The 19,484-nt window shown below is 44.2% G+C and overlaps 1 protein-coding gene across 4 annotated transcripts in view; it reads left to right on the plus strand.

The window, feature by feature from the left end:
- Positions 1-19,086, plus strand: part of AXL (AXL receptor tyrosine kinase) — a 51,287-nt gene extending 32,201 nt beyond the window's left edge. For 3 of the 4 annotated variants that reach the window (XM_089478255.1, XM_089478253.1, XM_089478257.1), the window contains 13 exons: positions 405-544; positions 655-799; positions 2,044-2,070; positions 3,401-3,530; positions 3,663-3,754; positions 5,193-5,288; positions 10,275-10,352; positions 11,597-11,689; positions 13,739-13,860; positions 14,544-14,653; positions 14,827-14,986; positions 15,749-15,885; positions 16,110-19,086. In XM_089478255.1, coding sequence (XP_089334381.1) covers positions 405-544; positions 655-799; positions 2,044-2,070; positions 3,401-3,530; positions 3,663-3,754; positions 5,193-5,288; positions 10,275-10,352; positions 11,597-11,689; positions 13,739-13,860; positions 14,544-14,653; positions 14,827-14,986; positions 15,749-15,885; positions 16,110-16,473 — 1,694 coding nt within the window. In that variant the 3' untranslated portion in view covers positions 16,474-19,086. The remainder of the gene's footprint in view (positions 1-404; positions 545-654; positions 800-2,043; positions 2,071-3,400; positions 3,531-3,662; positions 3,755-5,192; positions 5,289-10,274; positions 10,353-11,596; positions 11,690-13,738; positions 13,861-14,543; positions 14,654-14,826; positions 14,987-15,748; positions 15,886-16,109) is intronic. The other variant, XM_089478256.1, reaches the window with a different exon arrangement.
- Positions 19,087-19,484: the final 398 nt, after the last annotated feature.

The raw sequence follows: 19,484 nt of genomic DNA on the forward strand, positions 1-19,484 counted from the left end.
GGTCCTAAAGCAACACTATTACAGGGTTTTCTGGGGCTGAGAGTGTGTCCAATGGGATTCATGACCAAGCAGGGAATCACTCTGCCAGCGTGGTATAGTTGTTTGAGCATAGGACTCTGGAGATCAGGGTTCGAATCCCTTCTTGACCATATATATATGGTCATGCAGGGATTCAAACCCTGATCTCCAGAGTCCTTCAGAGTCTCTCTCTCTCTCTCTCTCTCTCTCTATATATATATATATATATATATGCGATGTTTTAAATATGCTTTAAGTGTTTGTAGATGTCTTTAATCATGTTTTTATAATACCTCTATTTATTATTAATTATTGTAACCCACCTTGAATCCCATTTTGAGAGAAAGGTGGGATTCAAATAAAAAATAAAATAATTTCCATGACAGTGCCTTCTGCGGCACCAGAGAACATCATGGCCACGCAAAATGGCACCTGTACTGTGATCCAATGGGAAGAGCCACGGGGCGACATCAATGGGATCTTACGTGGATACAAGCTGGTTTGTCAGAGTGGCGACTCACCTGAAGTAAGTTGGTCCTCCCTTGAGGTAGGACCCAGTTTTCCCCAACGACCCGTCACTAGTCTGTTTCGACCCCCTATGAACCTGCCTGACGCATTTGCGCCTTTTCTTGCCAGGTGGTTGTGGATGTGGGGCTGACCAATGAGACCGTCCTGATGCTAAACTCAACAGTACAGAACCTGACCGTGCGGGTTGCAGCCTACACACATGCAGGCGATGGGCCCTGGAGCAGAGCCATCATGATTTCTTCCTCTGGTTTTGGTACGAAATGGGAGGCAGCGGGGCGTGTGATGTTCTTGTTATGTGCCTTCGAGTTGACTCCAGCATATTGTCAGCCTGTCCTAGGGTTTTCTTGGCAAGATTTCTTCAGAGGAGGTTCCCTTTGCGGCTCAAATAGGGTGCTTTGCTCAAGAGCACTCAGTAGGTTTCCGTAGCCAAGTGGGGATTGAAACTCTGGTCTCCCAGGGTGCATTTACACTATAGAGATAATGCAGTTTGATGCTGCTTTAAGGACCATGGCTCCATACTACTGAATCCTGGGATCTGTAATTTTGTGAGGCACCAGGACTTTTTGGCAGAGAAGGGTTAGACCTTGAGCCTTATTGTGGGTTGTGACATTAGATTTTGGTATATCCGGTTCTCTTGCCCTTTGCCCTGAGCCTTCAGATGTGTTTCTGGTTTGCATTGACTCAATGTCTTATTACAATCTTTTAAACTGTTATTGCTCACTCTTTCTAGAAGATGGGTACTAAAGATTTAAATGGAAATGGTGGGATGTGTTGCCTTTTTATTGAGGTTTTTGAAAAGTAAGGAGAGCTGGAGGAGGACATGAAGAAGCAACATTAAATGGTAACGCACAAAATAGCTGAAAATGAGCCTGTCCGGATGAGCCCAGAATCGAAACAAATAGATCAAAGGCTTTCTTTTATTAAAAGGGGGAAATGATGGAAATACTTAAAAGCACTACTAAGAAATAAATAAAAGTTTTGCTTTGGCAGCCAGCTATTCCTGTACATCTTTTTAAGAAACATCAGAAATATATTGGAGGAGCAGGTTATTCGGCTTCCAAAGTTATGCTTTTTAGCAAAATAGTTCCTAACTGGTTTCAATATTCCTAGATTAAATTCTGGCAGTTTGTCCCAAAGTGGCTTTTGATTTCTGGGTTGTTGTTGTTGTTGTTTCAGGGGCCCTGGCTTCCGCTTTCCATGAGTGGTTCTGAGTCTGGCAATCCGTGATCTCAGGCCTGGTTTTGATCACTGAAGATCCCCTGGTCTTAATTTCTGTCCCACTTGTTGTGGCTTTGGGAGCCTTGCATTGTCATTGACTTTAAAGCCAACTCTAAAATGGGAGCCATGCTTTGTTTTGGTTCTCTTTGATGGGTCCTGAAAATGGCCTGGTTTTAATTGAAGCCCCGTTTGTTAGGAACCTGGCCATTGCGTTTGGCTCAGTTAGTATCCATATTCAAATAAACTCCTTAAATGTTTTCATTTTCTTCTCTCTGGCAGGTGAAAATCTTCCAGAAGCCTTGCCAGGTGAGAAGCAGAGTCTAATGCTCTACTGAGAACCAGAAATGGTCTGGGAGGGTTGGGATGTCAAGGAATGAAACCTTTATCTTCTGAAAAGTTCTCCTTCCAGAGGTCAAGCCATGCATCACTGCCGATGGCATGCTAACTTTAAGAATGATTTGTGATTTCCTTAGTCCAAAATGTCTGCTAAGTAGTGGTGAATGCTGCAAGGAGTCTGTCTATGCATATATATGTATGGAGCTCCTTTCAAACTATACCATTATTATGCTGTGATTCCTCTTTAACTGCATTATGGTTATGGAAGCCTGGGACTTGCAGGTTAAGGAGAGACACTTGGAATCCTCAGCTATAGATCTTTAATATCTCACCAAACTGCAAATCCCAGGATTCCATAGGAGGAAGCCATGACACTTAAAATGGAATCATAGTGCTATAACTGCGTGATGTGAAAGGGTCCTCGAGTATGTGTTCATTGCGAAGGAAGGGAGAAAAGAGCATGGGGAGAACTATGAATGTAGTGGACCCTTCCCATCTGTAGTGGTTTGGTTCTGGTTTCCCCTGCAGATGGGGAAATAGTGGGAGCTGAAGCCCATATTAGTCAATGGGTGGTGATGGGCACGTGCCCATGGTAGCAGACCCAGGGGCATGCACCACCATTGACTAATATGGGGTAGGGAGTGCCATGCAAATGGCTAGCCCAACAATATGGCAGCCCACGATATATGTACCTTCACCTATATTCCCAATGAACATATATCTTTTCAGATAAGGTGACCTGGATTAAAGGATGTGTTAAAGTGATTGACTTCTTTGGTTGCAATTTCAGAGTGGGGATGAAGAGGTATTGTTGACTGGGGCAGAACTAAGTGGGTAGCCAGTGAAATGGTTCTACTTTCCCTTTGGGATGATACCTGGCCCGAGATTAAGTCACTGGATCCCCTTCTGTATTCTTGAAGTCCAGGTTGTAATAGGAAAAAAGGTTGTGTACTGAATTAGTTTTGTACTGAATTGTTTTTGCACACTTTTCCCGGAAACACATGGTTTTCTGGTTCAGAAATGGGGTTTGCATAAAAGTATGATTTTATTTTATTTTACTTTTTGACCACGAAAACCCGTGTGTATTTTTTCACAGAACAATTCCCCAAAACACTTTGGGATGTGCAAATGGCAGGTTAAAAACTGTGCGGAAATATTCGTCCTCTCCCACGACAGGGAGAAAACTACAGAAACAATTTGTCCCCGCATGCAAGAACAAGATAGTCAAAGCTTTACATGGAACATGGGATGGTTCCTGGAACAGTTCTGCCCTGTTAACGCTTGGCGTTCTTCTCCGCAGTAGGAATCTCCACGCCTGCCTTCTCCTGGCATTGGTGGTACGTGGTGATCGCTATAGCCACAGCCGTGGCTGCTGCCACCTTCATCACCATCTTCTTTGCACGGATGAGGAGAAAAGAGACCCGCTATGGGTAAGCAAAGAACAGACACTAGGAAACAATACCCATTACACAGCCCTTTAGCAAACACAGGTCAACTTGATGCGCATCAGCAGGGTATTCCTTCTGTTTTATGGCCTTTCTTTCTTTCTGTTCATTCTTCAGGGAAGCATTTGAACCCAGTATGGAGCAGGGGGAGCTGGTGGTTCACTACCGTGTCCGCAAATCTTATAGCCGCCGTACCACTGAAGCCACATGTGAGTGTCATGCAAGGAGTGTGCCCCATTTTCAAGCCTGTCCAGAGCACATTCAGCCCGGTCCAAGGTTCAGCAAGAATGCTTCCTATCTCCAGCAGCATTAAAGGGCATTCCCAACATGTAGACCCCTCTCAATCCATGTTCACCCCCAAACAACAGACGTTTCCTATATAAGTCCCACTCTTTCTGCTTCTCCAGCCTGCTTTTTCATCTAGTTCTAATCTTATCCATGTTGAAAGCTTTCAGAGATCCACTGACTTCTTCCGGTGTTAAAAATCATATGGTGTTAAAAATCATATAAGAGAAAGAAAGAATTGACAATGTTAGTCATAGCCCTCCATTTGGTCAAGATGTTGTGGTTGTTGTCTTCAGTTTAGATGGTATGGAAGGATACTCATGAAGGCAGATAAATGCATGAATACCTTTCCATACCTTCTGAACAGAGAACAACAACTACAACATCTTGACCAAGTGCAGGGCTATGACTAACATCGTCCCTCTTTCTTTCTTTCTTTCTTTCTTTCTTTCTTTCTTTCTTTCTTTCTCCTCTATCATTTTAACACCTTTGCCTAAGGAATAAGCTAGCAGAGCTTTGAAAGCTTTCAACATGTATAATGTGAATTTTGGTTGGTCTAATAAAAGTATCTCCATTTTGTGGATTTTGGATGATACTGTACTTTGCTATATGGCCAACACAGCTATCCCGAACAACAACAAAAGGAATTCAGGACTGTGTTAGCTCCAAGCTGGAATCCTTTTACTATCCAAGTCCATTTAGAGCAAATGTTAAGTGTAATGCAGCCTCAGGCTGTTTCTGAAGAGTGGGAGCTGGAGTCAAAGTATGAGGATCTGTCATAAGGCAAGCAGCCAGTTGAGGAAGATCAGAGCCCCAGGTCAGGAGAGCTTTGTCTGTGGTGGGGAAGCCCCATTTTATTGGCCTTGGTCTTGACCGATGAGCGAAAAACCCAAGAGTGGGAGGATTGACTTGACTTGAAAGGCTTTCTATAGGGCTCCCAGCCAACCAGAAAATTGGGCTAGAAGCCAATCAGGGCTTGGGAGATCCTATCAGTAGTATCAGAAGTTGAAAAGGATGCTGGCGGAGCAATTGTTGGGAGCTTACGCACCAAGCTGCCTATGTACTTGAGGGATAATGGTTCCCTGAGGGTCTAAACACCTGCTATCCACTGAGAGACCAAACATCCTCCTGTTCCGGGACATGTCCTACATTTCAACCTTCTGTCCAGGAGGAATTCCAAAATGTCCTCCATTTTGAGCATGCCTAAGAAGCAGGGATTTACATTTATATGAGTGTTTATGGCTTTTATTTTGTGTGTGCCACTTGGATAAGTCTTTGGACGTTTGGTCCCCCTTTTTGTTTCTGAAAGGCTGTGTTTAGTAATGCGCCATGATGATGTCCTGTCCTTATTATTTCTTGCAGTGAACAGTCTGGGAATTAGTGAGGAGCTGAAAGAGAAGCTGAGAGATGTGATGATTGATCGCCACAAGGTGGCACTCGGGAAAACGCTTGGAGAAGGTAGGTTGCCTTCCCCCTTAACTGGGAGCAGGAGAGAAGGAAGGATGGGATGGGATCATGCCCTTCCCAGGAGGCTCAGGCAAAAGCAAGCCGCTGCAGCGGAGGCTATCTGAGTTCTCACCTGAATTCTCAATGCACCATAATAAGGCAAAGAGTATCTATGAGCACAAAGAGAGTGATTTATTTTGCTTTCAGCATAAGGTACTCCCAAACTATACTTATCCAGCATTATGAAGAAAGTTTCCAGGGTGAAGGGGATAACAAATAAATCAGTCTTTCAGAGACATAAAACTTGCCCTGCCCCTGTTCCTGTCTCAGAGTAAATGTCACGGCTGGGTTTCCAACATGGCGATGATAATTAATAACATGTCATACTAAGTGCTAGATGCAACAGTCCAAAAGCATTTCATCCCAGCTTTCTTGGAGGAGAAATGTGGAGAGATGAAGGTCTGTTTTGCTCATTTGGGTTGAAGGACTGGAAAGCTTTCGTTCTCATCTTCACTTAGGAAGTCAAAAAGTTTCCTCCAAACACAGCTGGGATTCGTTTGGAAGCACTTGGAAAGCAGAGATGGAAAAGCCCCTGGCAGTGGCACATATGTTCCCCCTTGAACATTTCCACTCCTTCTTTTCTCTGGTTTCAGAAAAGCAAGAGATGAGAACTAGGTGTACTGTCTAAGGCCCCATACAGACAGGCCAAAATAAAGTTGCTTCGGGTCACTTTGAGGCATGCTGTTTAAATGATGCATGCGTTCTAAGAGTCCCGAAGCCATGCCAAAGCCATGCTTCAGTCCTAAGGACTGGAGCATGGCTTTGGTGTGACTTCTGGACTCTTAGGATGCATGCATCATTTAAACAACAAACCTCAAAGTGATCCGAAGCAGCTTTATTTTGGCCTGTTTGTATGGACCCTAAAAATCCATCAGAAAGTCTTTTGGGAAGCCATCAAATACTGGGTCAGCGACGGTTTTTGCTGGGGAGCCTCTGGTTCTGTCTCCTAAAGTGGCTTGCTAGCAAATTCTGTTTGCTACAGGTGCCACTCTCTCCATATTTCATTTTATCCCAAATGGGCAATTCAAGGGCCAAAAAGGGTTGGTTAATGCCAAGTTGCTGCCGGTTCTAACTCATATGTGAGATGTAGCACATACCCACCAACTGTCCCAATTTGGAAGGGTCAGTCCCAATTAATTCTCTGCCATCCCAATTTTTCACCCACTTTTTAAATGTCCTGGTTTCTGTCTTCTCCTCCCACTTTCCCCATTTGTTGCCAACTGGGTTCAAAGTGGGAAAGTCGTTTGTACCCAATTAACTTAGCAAAAGGTGCAGAATCCTGCGGACTCAAGCAAAAGCAAACTGCTGCAGCCTCTTCTAGTTTGTGTGTTATTGCCTATTAATAACCTTTTGTCATCCTGGCCACCCTCTGATGTTTTTTGACCACATCAGATCTAATTTCTATTTGTGAAATAAAGGTTATGGCATACACTAGGAACGTTTGGCCTTTTCTCACTCCATGGTTCTGTAAACTCAACTAAACTGAAGTCAATGTAAAATAAAAGCAGTCAGACAAAAAAGTGAAGATTAGATTAAAAATACAAAGTAATGTTTTGTAAAAGCTAGGATCCCAACAGGAAAACCATCCAGGAGTAACTGTAATTGGAATTAATACTGGGGAGAAGCGGAGATCTGGCTGTCAGTTTCCAAGAAAAGTAATAAAAGGATATTTCCAATTTCTATTTCCTTTGGTGACCAAACAGCTAATTTTTCTCTAGCAAATTAAGGGAGCTTCCAGATGTGGTTTTATTGTGAAATTGTACTGCTTCATTCATAGAATTTTGTGGAGACACAGATGATGTTCTCAGTTTGCGGCCATTCCATGTTTTCCCACAACATTGTCTTTTTTTAAATAGCCAGGAAAGGGGGGGGGGGGGAGGAAATCTATTAATTAGAATAGGACTACTTTTTGAGTGTTAGTGGTAGCGCCACAAAGACTGGTAAAATTATTTGGACTACAACTCCAAATCCTCTTGCCAACATGGCTGTGTGACCTTTTTGGCTGAAGGATCCTGGGCGTTATAGTCCCAAAAACTAACTTTTGCAAGCCTCCTGTCTCAAAAATCAGTTTATGAAGAGTAAATGAAGAGTTGCTCAAACCCAAATTGAACTTTATCACTACTGAGGACTTAGAAGATTTGATCTCAAACCCTGACTGGATTGAGTGACTTTTAGCTTGTCAGTGGAGACAGGTATAGTGCATTGCAAATGGTCAGAAGCATTTTCCTTGTGACTCACTATATGCATTGCTTCCGTGCTTTGCTTTTGCTTCAGTTCGTTTGTCCCCATCCAACCCCACACTCAATATCTGGTATTCAGAGAATATACTGTCAGAGACATGGCTCATCATAGCAGAGTAGCTCTGCATGTGAAGCTATGCTAGGCTGAGCCATATAATACCCCCTGGACTTACCATAAAGCTTTTGAACCTCACATGGCCTTTCTGTGCCACACCAGAAGCAAGCTGGATCAGAGGAACATTTGGTTTTTCCCTCCCTGTAGCCAGGTGTAAAATATGCCAGGATTCTCTGAGGTCTCAGGGCTACTGAAATCATTTTGTGTCTAGCTAGGGTGATATAGCCAGATGCTTCTCTGATGTTGACCTGTCACAATGTGTATGGGAAATTGCCAGCACATCGATAATAAGTCTTGGGGGAGATGCTTCAGGTGCTACATGGAGACGAAGAGATAACCATTTTTGCAGCACCTGAAAAGGGCATATGCACACTTAAAGGAAAAGTACACATGTGTAAGCCCACTAACAGGATGCCAGCCAGAGCTTGGAAAAGTTATTTTTGTGTATTACAACTACAATTTTCCTTGGTGGATGCCTGGCATCAGCAAAAGGTCCTAAGCCTAACATCCTCAATGAAGATGTGGGCAACTTGTGGCTTTCCCAAATGTTGTTGACCTTCAGAGCCCATAATCCCTTATCATTGGCTATGGTGGCTAGGGTTGATGGGAACGGTTGTCTCACAACATCTGGAGCGTCATGTATGTGATCCCCTTCGGGATGTATGTGATCCCCTCAGCTCTCTGCAGTGTTGTTTGGGTCTGGTATGGCAAGGGGAACCATTGAGTTTTAACACAGATCTCCCATCTGGATTTGTCCTTTGAATGCCCTAGATTTCAGCAAGCAAGAGCAGCAGCAGCCAGACTGAGTCAGACATGGAAAGTCTTAACTGGCCCCGAAATGTCAGCAGTTGGCTCCGCTTTTCAAGGGGCTGCGTCGCGTGCGGAAACCCTTACAAGACTCATGTTCTTCTGCCCCAAGAGGGGAGCGGAGAAGATGGCTTTCCCACCTGTCTGCATTTCCTATCCATCCAGATGCCTTTGTTTTTGCCAGGGCAAACTCTGCATGATCCTCCAGATGTAGACTATCGAGAGTTAGATCAATGGCCTCTTTCCACATCTTGCAGCTTTTTAGGGTGGGGGAGAATTTTGCTTCTCCTTTTGGCTTGTTCCTTAAACAGAAGAATATATGAAGATCCCTGCTGGATCAAGCAAAGGAGTAATTTAATCTAGCATCCAGCATCCAACAGTGGATAGTTATAGATACCTCTGGGAAGCCTACAAGCAGAGCGTAAAGGCAGTAGTTTAGAAGGCAAGACTCAGCATCTGATTTTCAGAAGGCATACCATCAGAGTTTAGACTTCTTTCCCCAAGACTGTGCCGGTTGGAGGAGATTCTGGGAGCTTTAACCCAAATAAGTAACTTCTCAATGCTCTACCACTCTACTGCTAGCATTCTGAAGATACCCACTATGTGCAGCTATTCTGTCTTTTTAAAATGGGCATGCTCTGAAGAAACCTGCCAAGAAAACCCCATGATAGTTAGGGTCGCCCGAAATGACTTAAAGGCCCCCAACGACAGAGCCTGGAAATTTACATTTTGGACTACAGCTTCCAGAATCCCCCAACCTTGATCTGATTTGAAAGTGCAGTGAGAGGACTAACAGTAGCTGTGTTATCAATTACCCCTAAATACATCTACAGTTGCATCTTGACTTGTTCATAGCTTGGCTAGAAATGGTTTTGGCATTATAGAAATCTGTTGTTTTTAGCTTGCTTTGCAAGATCAACAGCCACTCACATCCCTCGCAGTTTCTGGTTCTTAGGCATGGGATCTATCCAATGCAGTTGTGTTTTGCTTCCATCGTGGATGTGTTTGCATCTGCTGCATTGGAAAAGATAGAGATAGATGGGAATTTGAGATGTTTTGGGGAGGTCCTGTGGGGGACATGCTTGTCAGAGTAGAGCGTTCTTTGTTTCCCTTTACATTCCTGGCATGTTTTGTTTAAGCAACAGAAGCTTCCACTAACATTACAAGAGATAAAAAATGGTTTACTATCAGGCCAGATTAATGATAGGCTGCCTAAACCGAAAAAGGAGAAGCAATTTTGGCAAATTGTCTTTAGCTTCCCAGGGCTGATTTCCTATCCACCAGTGCTGACTAGATTATTTGAAGCCTGGGTTGTTTGTGTGTCTGTGTGTGGATATATATATATGTGTATGTGTGTGTGTATGCTTTCAGGTCGCCTGTTGATTTACGGCAACCCCATACCTTCCAAATTTTTACAGATGAAAATCAGGACATATGTGGCCAACAAAATCAGAGTTTGGCAAGGTGGCAAAAGTTCTTTATGAGGAAGAACACACAAGCTGCAGCAGTTTGCTTTGGCCTGAGCCTATTGGGAAGAGCAAGATTTCACCTCTTCCTCTCTTGGGTTAATTTGACCACAAATGATTTTTGTACTTTGAACTCAGTTCGCAGCAACTGAAGCAATTCATGGACAATCAGGGGAAAGTGGGAAGAGGAGAAAGAAACCAGGACTGCCTTTAGATCCATGGAGGAACAACAAGATAAATAGGATATTTCACATTTCTTATACTTGTTGTCTTGTTCACAAGCCTTCCCTTTTGTTTTTTGTCACTGCAGGAGAATTTGGCTCTGTCATGGAGGGGCAGCTCAGTCAAGATGGAGCAGTTCTTAAGGTTGCGGTTAAGACCATGAAGAGTAAGTAGGAAGAAGAGAAGTGTCCATTTTTTATTCCTTCAGGCCCTTCCAAAGGTCCTCCATTGATTGTTCTGGAACAACCTTTTTTTTTCTAAGCAGGACACATGTTGAGGCTGAAACCAGAGTCTGGTAAAGGTACATTTTTGGATTGCAGTGACCATACTGAATGCGGGATTCTAGAAGTCCAAAATCCTAACCTTTCCAAGCTCTGGATAAAGCTTCCCGAAACATCCCCCTTGTCTTTAGAACGGATAGCTTCCAACTGTGAACATCACAAGATTTCACTCTGCATATGCTCAGAGGCTCCTTCCCCTTTCCATAACTTCACATCTTCCAAGGCTGGGGGCAAAATGCAGGCTCTGGTAATCCCTGAAAAATTAAAACGGTTCCTTCATTCTACTTGTTGAAAGACCAATTCTACTATTCCCTTCTTCCCAAGTCAAACTTAGGCTGCATCTACATTGCAGAATTAATGCAGTTTGACACTGCTTTAACTGCCATGACTGAATGCTATAAAATTCTTGGATTTGTAGTTTTGTGTGATATTTAGTCTTTTGAGAGCTCTGATGCCACAACAAGCTACAGCCCCCAGGATTCCATAGGATGGTGCCATGAAACTTAAAGCAACGTCAAACTGCATTAATTCTACAGTGTGGGCAACAGCCCTAGTGTGCAGAAACATATCGCCACTTGAGAAAGTAGAGAGCAAGAAACAGTATTTTTAATGTGAAGCTGAAGGCTTTAATGGCTGGCATCCATAGTTTGTTGTGGGTTTTTTGGGCTATGTGGCCATGATCTAGAAGAGTTTATTCCTGACGTTTTGCCAGCATCTCTGGCTGGCATGACAGCCACAGAAGCTGGCAAAACGTCAGAAATAAACTCTTTTAGAACATGGCCACATAGCCCCAAAACCCACGACAAGCAACAGTATTTTTGTCTCCTGGAGGTTTTCACACAGAGAGATCTGCACAAAGGCCACAATCAGTGCACACAGTCCTTAGCTACAATGGACCAAGGCTCTGATTCAGTGTAAAGCCAACTTCTTATGCTCCCCAACCCCACTTGAAAAAGCCACTGCCAGGTATGCAGGTGATGAATGGGCACTCTGTCCAGACTCAGAGGAATTCTCATCTCATGTTAACACTTCACATGTTCTGGATCCTCAGACTGTCTCAAATATGGCAAACCGATTTTGCTCTCTGAGCCCCAACATGCTCACACTCCTAACCTTCTTCGACCTGCAGTTGCCATCTGCACCCGAAGCGAGATGGAGGATTTTCTCAGCGAAGCCGTCTGCATGAAGGACTTTGACCACCCCAATGTCATGAAGCTGATTGGTAAGAGGAGGGGGAATATGTCAGTGTCCCTTGCCTTTTAGCTGTGCCACATGAAGGGGGAATGTAAAGTGGACATTTTCATTGGAGCGGGGTTCACATCTAAGGTGCTTCTCACACTAATCAGTTGTTTTATGTCACCTCTTAGAAACTGTGTTTCCTGTATCCTGGAAGGTAGCAGACTAGCAATGTGCTCTTTCACATCATCACTTATCGTATGGTACACTGCACAAGGCCAGACACTGCTGCATCCCTACTAAAACATTACAAAGTTCCTTTTTGGACTACAACTCCCAGAACCCCCAGCCAGCAATACAAGCCCCTTGTTTGCTTTTTTTGCATTTAAAATATACAAATACCATTTATATTGCCCCTGTTTGCTCCGTGAGTGATGTCTTTAAAAACAACACAACACAGAAAGTCATAATTGTGCAATTACACATTACACATTGGGAAACTACTTAAACCAAGATAATTGGTCTCTTTTTTGTTTTTTTAATAGACCTGGGATAAACCAGGGTAAAACTCTGCATGCTTATAATGTATGTCAAATACATCCCCATCATCCCCATAAGTGCAAGAAAGCAAATATTGGGTGTTGTAGTGCTGCAAAAGGAACTTTGTGGTGCTTTGGACACCATCTTTATTCGAGTGCTGACACTTATGAGCAACAAACCTGGCAGAGATGCGCATAGATGCAGTTCCTATTTTAAAACAATAGTGTGAACAACAGGACCTGAATGTATTAGTGAGATTATTCGGATGGTCCCACAAAAATAAAAACAACTTCTGAATAGAGCCTAGGAGAGAGCCATCCATGCACCAATATCGCTGCTTACATTTGGTGCCCGGCTTGTGAGTCAACCCAGTTTGGTGAGCTGGATGCTCAGTCTGTATTGGGAAAGAGGACTCTGTCGGCTGGAGCCTGGGAAAAAATGAAAGAGAGGAAACAGCCTTTGGACTTTAGGGATCGGTGGAGGAGGAGAAGGAAAATGGAGGGATGGTCCCTAGGGAAGAGGCCTCTGAAAGAAGGAGAGGAGGAAAGACTTCTTGGGAAAACAGATGTTGGCAAGGATGCTGGGAGCTCTGACAGAGCCAGGGCTGGGTGGGCGGAAGCTACACTAATGCAAAGCATCCTTGCTTTGGAGCTTGCAAGGCACCGAGGCAGGACGGGTCACACTCAGTCCCCACCTCCCACTCTTCTGGTTTACATCAGGGGAGAAATAAAAAGATTTGTGTTACTGCCTAGGAGGCCACAAGAAGGGCAGTTCTCACAGGGAGAACCCCTGGGCAAGGAGGGGAAGTTTGGGGACAGGTGTGAAACACAAGGGTGAGCTGGGAGATCATAGTGTGAATGCACAAGGGTGAGATGGGAATGCCTCTTGCTTTCATCCTTCCATTTTACAAGGATCATTGCTTGGGAAAGTTCCTTTTTGGGCTACAATTCCCCTGGCTATGGGGATTTGGAGAGTTGCAGTCCTAGCTTAGGGGTACTGGGAGTTGTAGTGCTCTGGTAGGGATGTAGCAATGGCTATTACATCTACTGTAGGGGAGAAGGATGGGAGTGAGGTGGATTGCTCCCATCCTTATCACATGATTGCCCAAAAGAGTATCACAAACACCATGTTTATCCCATCATTATCCTGTCAATGAAGTGGAATTGTCCTGTCACTTGTGAATAATGGAAACTTCCATTAATGAAAAATGATAGGACAATTCCACTTCACTGTCAGGATAATCAGGATAAGTGCAACATCGTATGATAGTCGTTTGCACGATCACAGATAATTCCATTTCATTAATGGGAAAATGTCCAGATAAGCGAGACATCCTAGGATAAGCGTCGCACAACCGTGCAATAAGGACGGGAAAAGGACATCCTTTTCCCCGTGTGATAATCCCCAGTAGCACAGTGTCAGGCCTTGTGCAACATTCCAGCTGTTGAGCCAAACACATCCCTCTCCCTTCACACAGGGCACCTTATCAATGGGTACATAAGGCTGCATCTGCCCTGCAGAAATAACTCATATCAACATCACTTCTTTCTTTCAGGCGTCTGTTTGCAGAACACAGAGAGTGAAGGATATCCCTCTCCTGTTGTAATCTTGCCCTTCATGAAACATGGTGACCTCCACAGTTTCCTCCTATACTCCCGTCTTGGAGATAGCCCATTGGTAAGTTATAAATATGTGAAGACATCTCTTGCTGAGATTCAGACACCAGATCTCTGGATCCAAGATCACCAGGGCCTGGGTCAGTTACCTGCATTCACAGCAAGGAGACAGAATTCAGCATTAGTTCTGTGCAGATGGTACCCTAGATGGAGACAGGTAGGCCAGATCGAAAGCAGGTCCTAAAAGACTGGCCACTAGCAGGAGAGTCCACATGCACCCATTTCTTGCCCTTTCTCTATCCTGTATTTGCTGAAGAAAGATTCCACTCTTGGAAAATATATAAAAAGTACATGAAGCAAAATATATATATCTACAATTATTTTGGCAGCATTTCATTGAACTACAGCAGGGACAGGCAAACGCCAGGAGCTAGGGAATGCACTCTGTATAGGAAAAGATGATGGGAGATGTAGGAAATAACAATGATAGGATAACTGGTAAGCAACTGTTGAGTGCTGATGTTGTGCGAAAAGTGGAGGAATCACATGTAATGTCCTAAGTTATGGCAAGTGGCCATAAGAGCCTTCTTGTGTTGGGACAGGATACAGAGAGCTGCCTTATAGTGAGATATCAGCCCATCCAACCTGTATACCTGGTGAAGTTGTCCACTCCTGATCTGGGAAGGGACTCCAGTGGAAGCCTTCCCTGTATCTAATTGTGCTTTTCTTCTCCTTGCCCTCCAGTACCTGCCCACACAGACGCTGGTCAAGTTCATGACAGACATTGCTAGCGGGATGGAGTATCTCAGCAGCAAGAACTTCATACATCGTGACCTTGCAGCTCGCAACTGCATGTGAGTGTGTAGCATTGGAAACAGGCAAAAGGGAGGTTTAAAGAAAATCAGAGATGCCGACAGAGGCTGGGAGGTGGCATGAGCAACATGTGGTAGTCTTGGTTGCATCCTGTCCAAAATGTTTCTTTCACTAGCATTTCAGACACTGACATGTAACCTGTTTCCTGCACCAGGTTGAATGAGAGCATGACCGCTTGCGTGGCTGACTTTGGTCTCTCTAAGAAGATCTACAATGGGGATTACTACCGGCAAGGCCGCATCTCCAAGATGCCTGTCAAGTGGATTGCCATTGAGAGTTTGGCAGATCGCGTCTACACCATCAAGAGTGATGTGGTGAGCCAAATGATGGGGTCTTCACCTTTCTCCATTGCCTTCAAAAGCCAATGAGAAGGCCCAAACCGTGTAGTCCAAATATGTAGAGAGATCTTGTAGCACCTTTGATCCTAACTGAAAGAAGTTGGCAGCATGAGCTTTCATAGATTAGACCAGATGCATTGTGGCCCAAAAATGTAACGTCTACAAAGTTTGCATCTAGACCACAGCTCCAAGCTGAACAGAGAGACAAGGATGAGGAATGAAGATGGGAGTTGCATCCCAACAGCATCCTGAGCGATGGTTTACTGCCATCTCTAGACTAGATACTCTAGACTACTCTAGATAAGCAACTGCAGGAGGCTAGGAAGATCACACACACCCCACGCATGCAAATATATTGTCCCCAAATTTCCTCAATGCCTTCTAGGGAAGATGGGGAACATTTTTGCCATGTTTTTGCAGACCCCTGGGCCATTTTAGGCTTAGGAGATACCTTTTTGTTTTCATCCTCATTTAGAAAAGAGCATCTCATGTGCCTAAAATGGCCCAAGGAGGGCAAAACGTGATGGAAATGTCCCCAAGCCAACTAGAAGGAGCTTGCAGGCAATTGAATTGGGTTCCCCCCCATTATTTAAAAATGCCTTTAAAAAATGGCCCTGGGAAGACCATGGTCTGCACTCTTTCCTCTCCGGCTCTAGATCAAAGGAAAAGGCTGGATTTTATGTTTGGCTTGTGGGCTGTTTTTCTGCTTATCTCACACCTTTTCTCTAATCCTTGTAGTGGTCATTTGGTGTTACTATGTGGGAAATTGCAACACGTGGCCAGACGCCATATCCAGGTGTGGAAAACAGTGAGATTTATGACTACCTGCGCCAAGGCAACCGTCTGAAGCAGCCCATCGACTGCCTGGATGGCTTGTAAGTAGTGCCATCATTCTTCCTTAAAGTCATGGACAGTTTCTGTGAAATTCTCATAATTTCCTGTAGCATAGTCCATTAATTCCCGTACCTATTGAGTTCTTTCCCCCCCAACAGACGATCAATAAACTGACACTAGAGGGGATTATTTCAATACAGATATATAGTCATTTTATTTTCTAGTCCTTTATACAATGGGTGACCTTTCTGTCTTGCTCACACAGGTATGAGCTGATGCTGAACTGCTGGACTCTCAACCCCCGGGACCGGCCCAGCTTTGAGGTCCTGCACAATGAGCTGGAGAAGATCCTCAAGTCTCTCCCACCCGCCAAGGACCCCGAGGAGATCCTCTACGTCAACATGGACGACGGGGTGGCCCCCGGGGAAGCAGAGCTGGGAGCTGTCGGTGGCTTGGGCTCTGAGGAGGTTTCGGCGAAGGAGATCCAGTCACTGAAGCCGGTGGTGACGGCTGCTGAGGTTCATCAGCCCCAAGGCGTAGGACGCTATGTGATGTGCCCCACTCCTCACGAGAGCAGCCGACTCCTCACAGAGACCCCCAGTTGTGCCGCCACGGAAGAAGGAGCCTAAGGAGGGTGAAGGTGTTTAGTTGTTGGGGAAGGGAGTTTGCAAACAATAACAACAGCCCTGGTGGTGCAGCCCTTACAGGGTTTAGAATGAGAATCCCACAACTGAGATACACACTTCTAATCCACAATGAACCACTGCCAACCTTTCTTTCCCTCTGTTTCCCTGGCTTATTCCTCCTTTTTAAGGTAGTTTTTTTTTTTTTTAAAGACTGGCCCCTGAGTATGTGTCGTGGCCAACACCATACCCCACCCTACAACAATTTTGGGATTCCTGCCCACATCTCCAACACAAGGGAGAAACAACGCTTGATGCCACAATACAGAGGCTGCAGATGTGGGAAAAGCCCTTCTCAGGTTACAGGGGGAGATGGTAAAGTGGGAAAGACCATGCAGAGCAATCCAAGAAAACAAGTTACCCTCTTTACTTCTGGGATCTTGGAGGTTTGAGCCCTAATTTCTCCCCACCTTTCTGTATGGTGCAGAAAGAGGTACGAGGATTGTAATCTTTGGGAGATGATATTTGTGGCTCTGTTTCGGTGCCTTTCATGACAGGGGTGATGCACAGTGATTGCATGGGTGACATTTTTCCTGGTCTGCCTTCCCTTTCCAGTCTCCCCTTCCTTGTTTCACTGCCAGCTGTTTCACTGCCAAGGTTGGTCTCTTCTACCTGAGAGATGCCCATAGATGGGTGTGTTTAAAATGCATCCTAACATTTCTCTCCCTTCTGTCTGGGGGAATTGTTGGACCACTGAACTAAGCTAGAGCCTGCCTCTTAGTTAGCAAACTGCTGGAAAATCTTAAGTTGCCACTTCTTTTTTCTTCCTTTTATTGGCAAAGACTTTAGTGTCTTTAGCAACTGTAAACAGGTAAAAACACAATAGGTGCACTTTCCTTTTCTGCTTGTCGTGCAGATGTTGGAGGCCTTTAGCTTGATCACATTCAGCCTTTCTCCTCTCTAGTTGGAACAAAAACTTCAGAGTTCTGTTCTGATTCCTTCTTAGAAATCTTCCATCATCCCATTCAGTGAGGTTTTCGTGAGAATCCAATTCAGCTTTCCATGGAAATAAGTGGAAGGGATACAAAATGGAAAGAAGCCCCGCTCGGTGCTCTAGCATATATGGCCTCCATTGCCCACCGGAGAAGAAACCTATTTTTTCATTTTAGAAACTCCCCATTGATTTTATGATACTTCATAAATCATGCCAACTTCACGGTCTCTTGATGGAGAACATTTTCATCTGGGGATGCTGCCTTGGAAGTTTCCACAATCTCTTGCAAATCAGTAATTCAGAGTAAATTCACCGTTCGATCTCAAAGGAAAGACAGAGTAGAATTGCTTACTCCAGCAGCCTTGCTATAATGGCTCATTGCCTCTTATCCCATCTGGAAACTTCTTAGCAGTAAAAGCCACTCTGAATAGTAGGTTGATAGCACATACTTGCAATTTCTTATTGCATATTCAAAGTCACTTTGGCTGAAAACACTTTGCAGGCTTTTTTCCGCCTAGAGCTGAAGCTGGTTTACAAAAGGATGGGTGCTTCCAGTTTGTACGTTCATCCCAGTTTGACTCCAGGTGTGGCAGGTTTTTGTATTCATCTGTGGTACCTATTCAATGGTGGGGAAGAAAAGAAAAATCTGTCCATCGCTTTTAGCTCTCTGAGAACCTATTGCTTGGTTTGCACTTTTCTGCACAATTTTCCTTACCACTACATTTGCCCCGGTTGCATTCTTTCCCTGTAAAACAACCCACTTGTGGTTCAACATTCACGAATGAATCGGTTCAAAATGGACCCTCTCCAGCTGGCCAAGGGGTAAATTTAAACCGATTCCGGTCCGCCTTTGGTTCACACTTGCGCAGAATCAATTTATCCAAAAAAACACGGAAAACATTCAGCAATTTGATTTAAGTGGGAACCAGGGTCATTTGAACTGGTTCAAACTGAATTGCAAGCTGGTTTAAAAGGTAGTAGAAATGAGGCCACGATTTCACCTGTCTCAGAACCAGGCTGGGAAAAAGGATGGGGAAAGGGTCAGCTCTCCATTGCCTTCTTGTGCCACAGATCTGACTCAAGGATTCCTGCTTTCCCATCAGGGTTTTAACTTGTGGCAAGCCTGCCAAAACACTTGGCCACCACCTCCCTTCAGAAATCAATGCATCATCATCATCTGAATCATATTTTCAGCAATGCTCTTTCAGTGTCAGATCATGTTTTCCACCCCATTTGCCGACAAATGCATCACACTTTGCTCAAGGACTCTGGGCTCCGAAGGTTTTCCTTGCCTTGTTCCCTCAAGTGCTCCTTATGTTGAAATCAAGGCCTTCTCTTTGCGTCTGCTACACTGATGTGCCTGCAAAACAATCCACGTATTTGGTTTTTATCCCATTGCAGATCCTTTTTTAATGAAATGTTTTTATATATAAATATATAAATATATGTATGTATATACTTTTTTTTAAAAAAACAAATGCTGTATATGAAATGTCCCCCCCTCCACTCCCATAATTTTGTACAAACACATTTCCCTCTCAGGGCAAGGTCTGTTTTTAGAGAGAGAAAGAGAGAGTGCTCTGTGATATATTTTGCTTATACAGTAAATAAAATTTTCATATTAAAAATGGGATCAATCTGGAACTAATTCCTTGAAAGGGGACACATTAAGATGCCTGGGGAGAGGTGCTTGAATGCCTTTTGCTTGGATGAAGTGTCAAGTTCAGCATCCTTGTGTGCCCAGTTAAAATAATTTCTGCCACAAACATGTATGTGGCTGCCTTTGTTGCATAACAATCTATAGACATGTTGACTGGGATACTGTTTGATCCTGATGCTATTCTGTATGAAAAGCTGTTGTTGCTGTTGTGCGCCTTCGAGTCACTTCTGACTTTATGGCAACCCTAAGATGACCCAAACATGACATTTTCTTGACAAAATTTCAGAGAGGGTTTGCCCTTTCCTTTCTCTAAGACTCAGAGAATATGCCTTGCCCAAAATCACCCTGTTGGTACTCCCAACC

Source organism: Sceloporus occidentalis, unplaced genomic scaffold, assembly GCF_023333645.1.
Source record: "Sceloporus occidentalis isolate IW3139 unplaced genomic scaffold, rSceOcc1.0.p SCAF_13, whole genome shotgun sequence".
Classification (NCBI taxonomy): domain Eukaryota; kingdom Metazoa; phylum Chordata; class Lepidosauria; order Squamata; family Phrynosomatidae; genus Sceloporus; species Sceloporus occidentalis.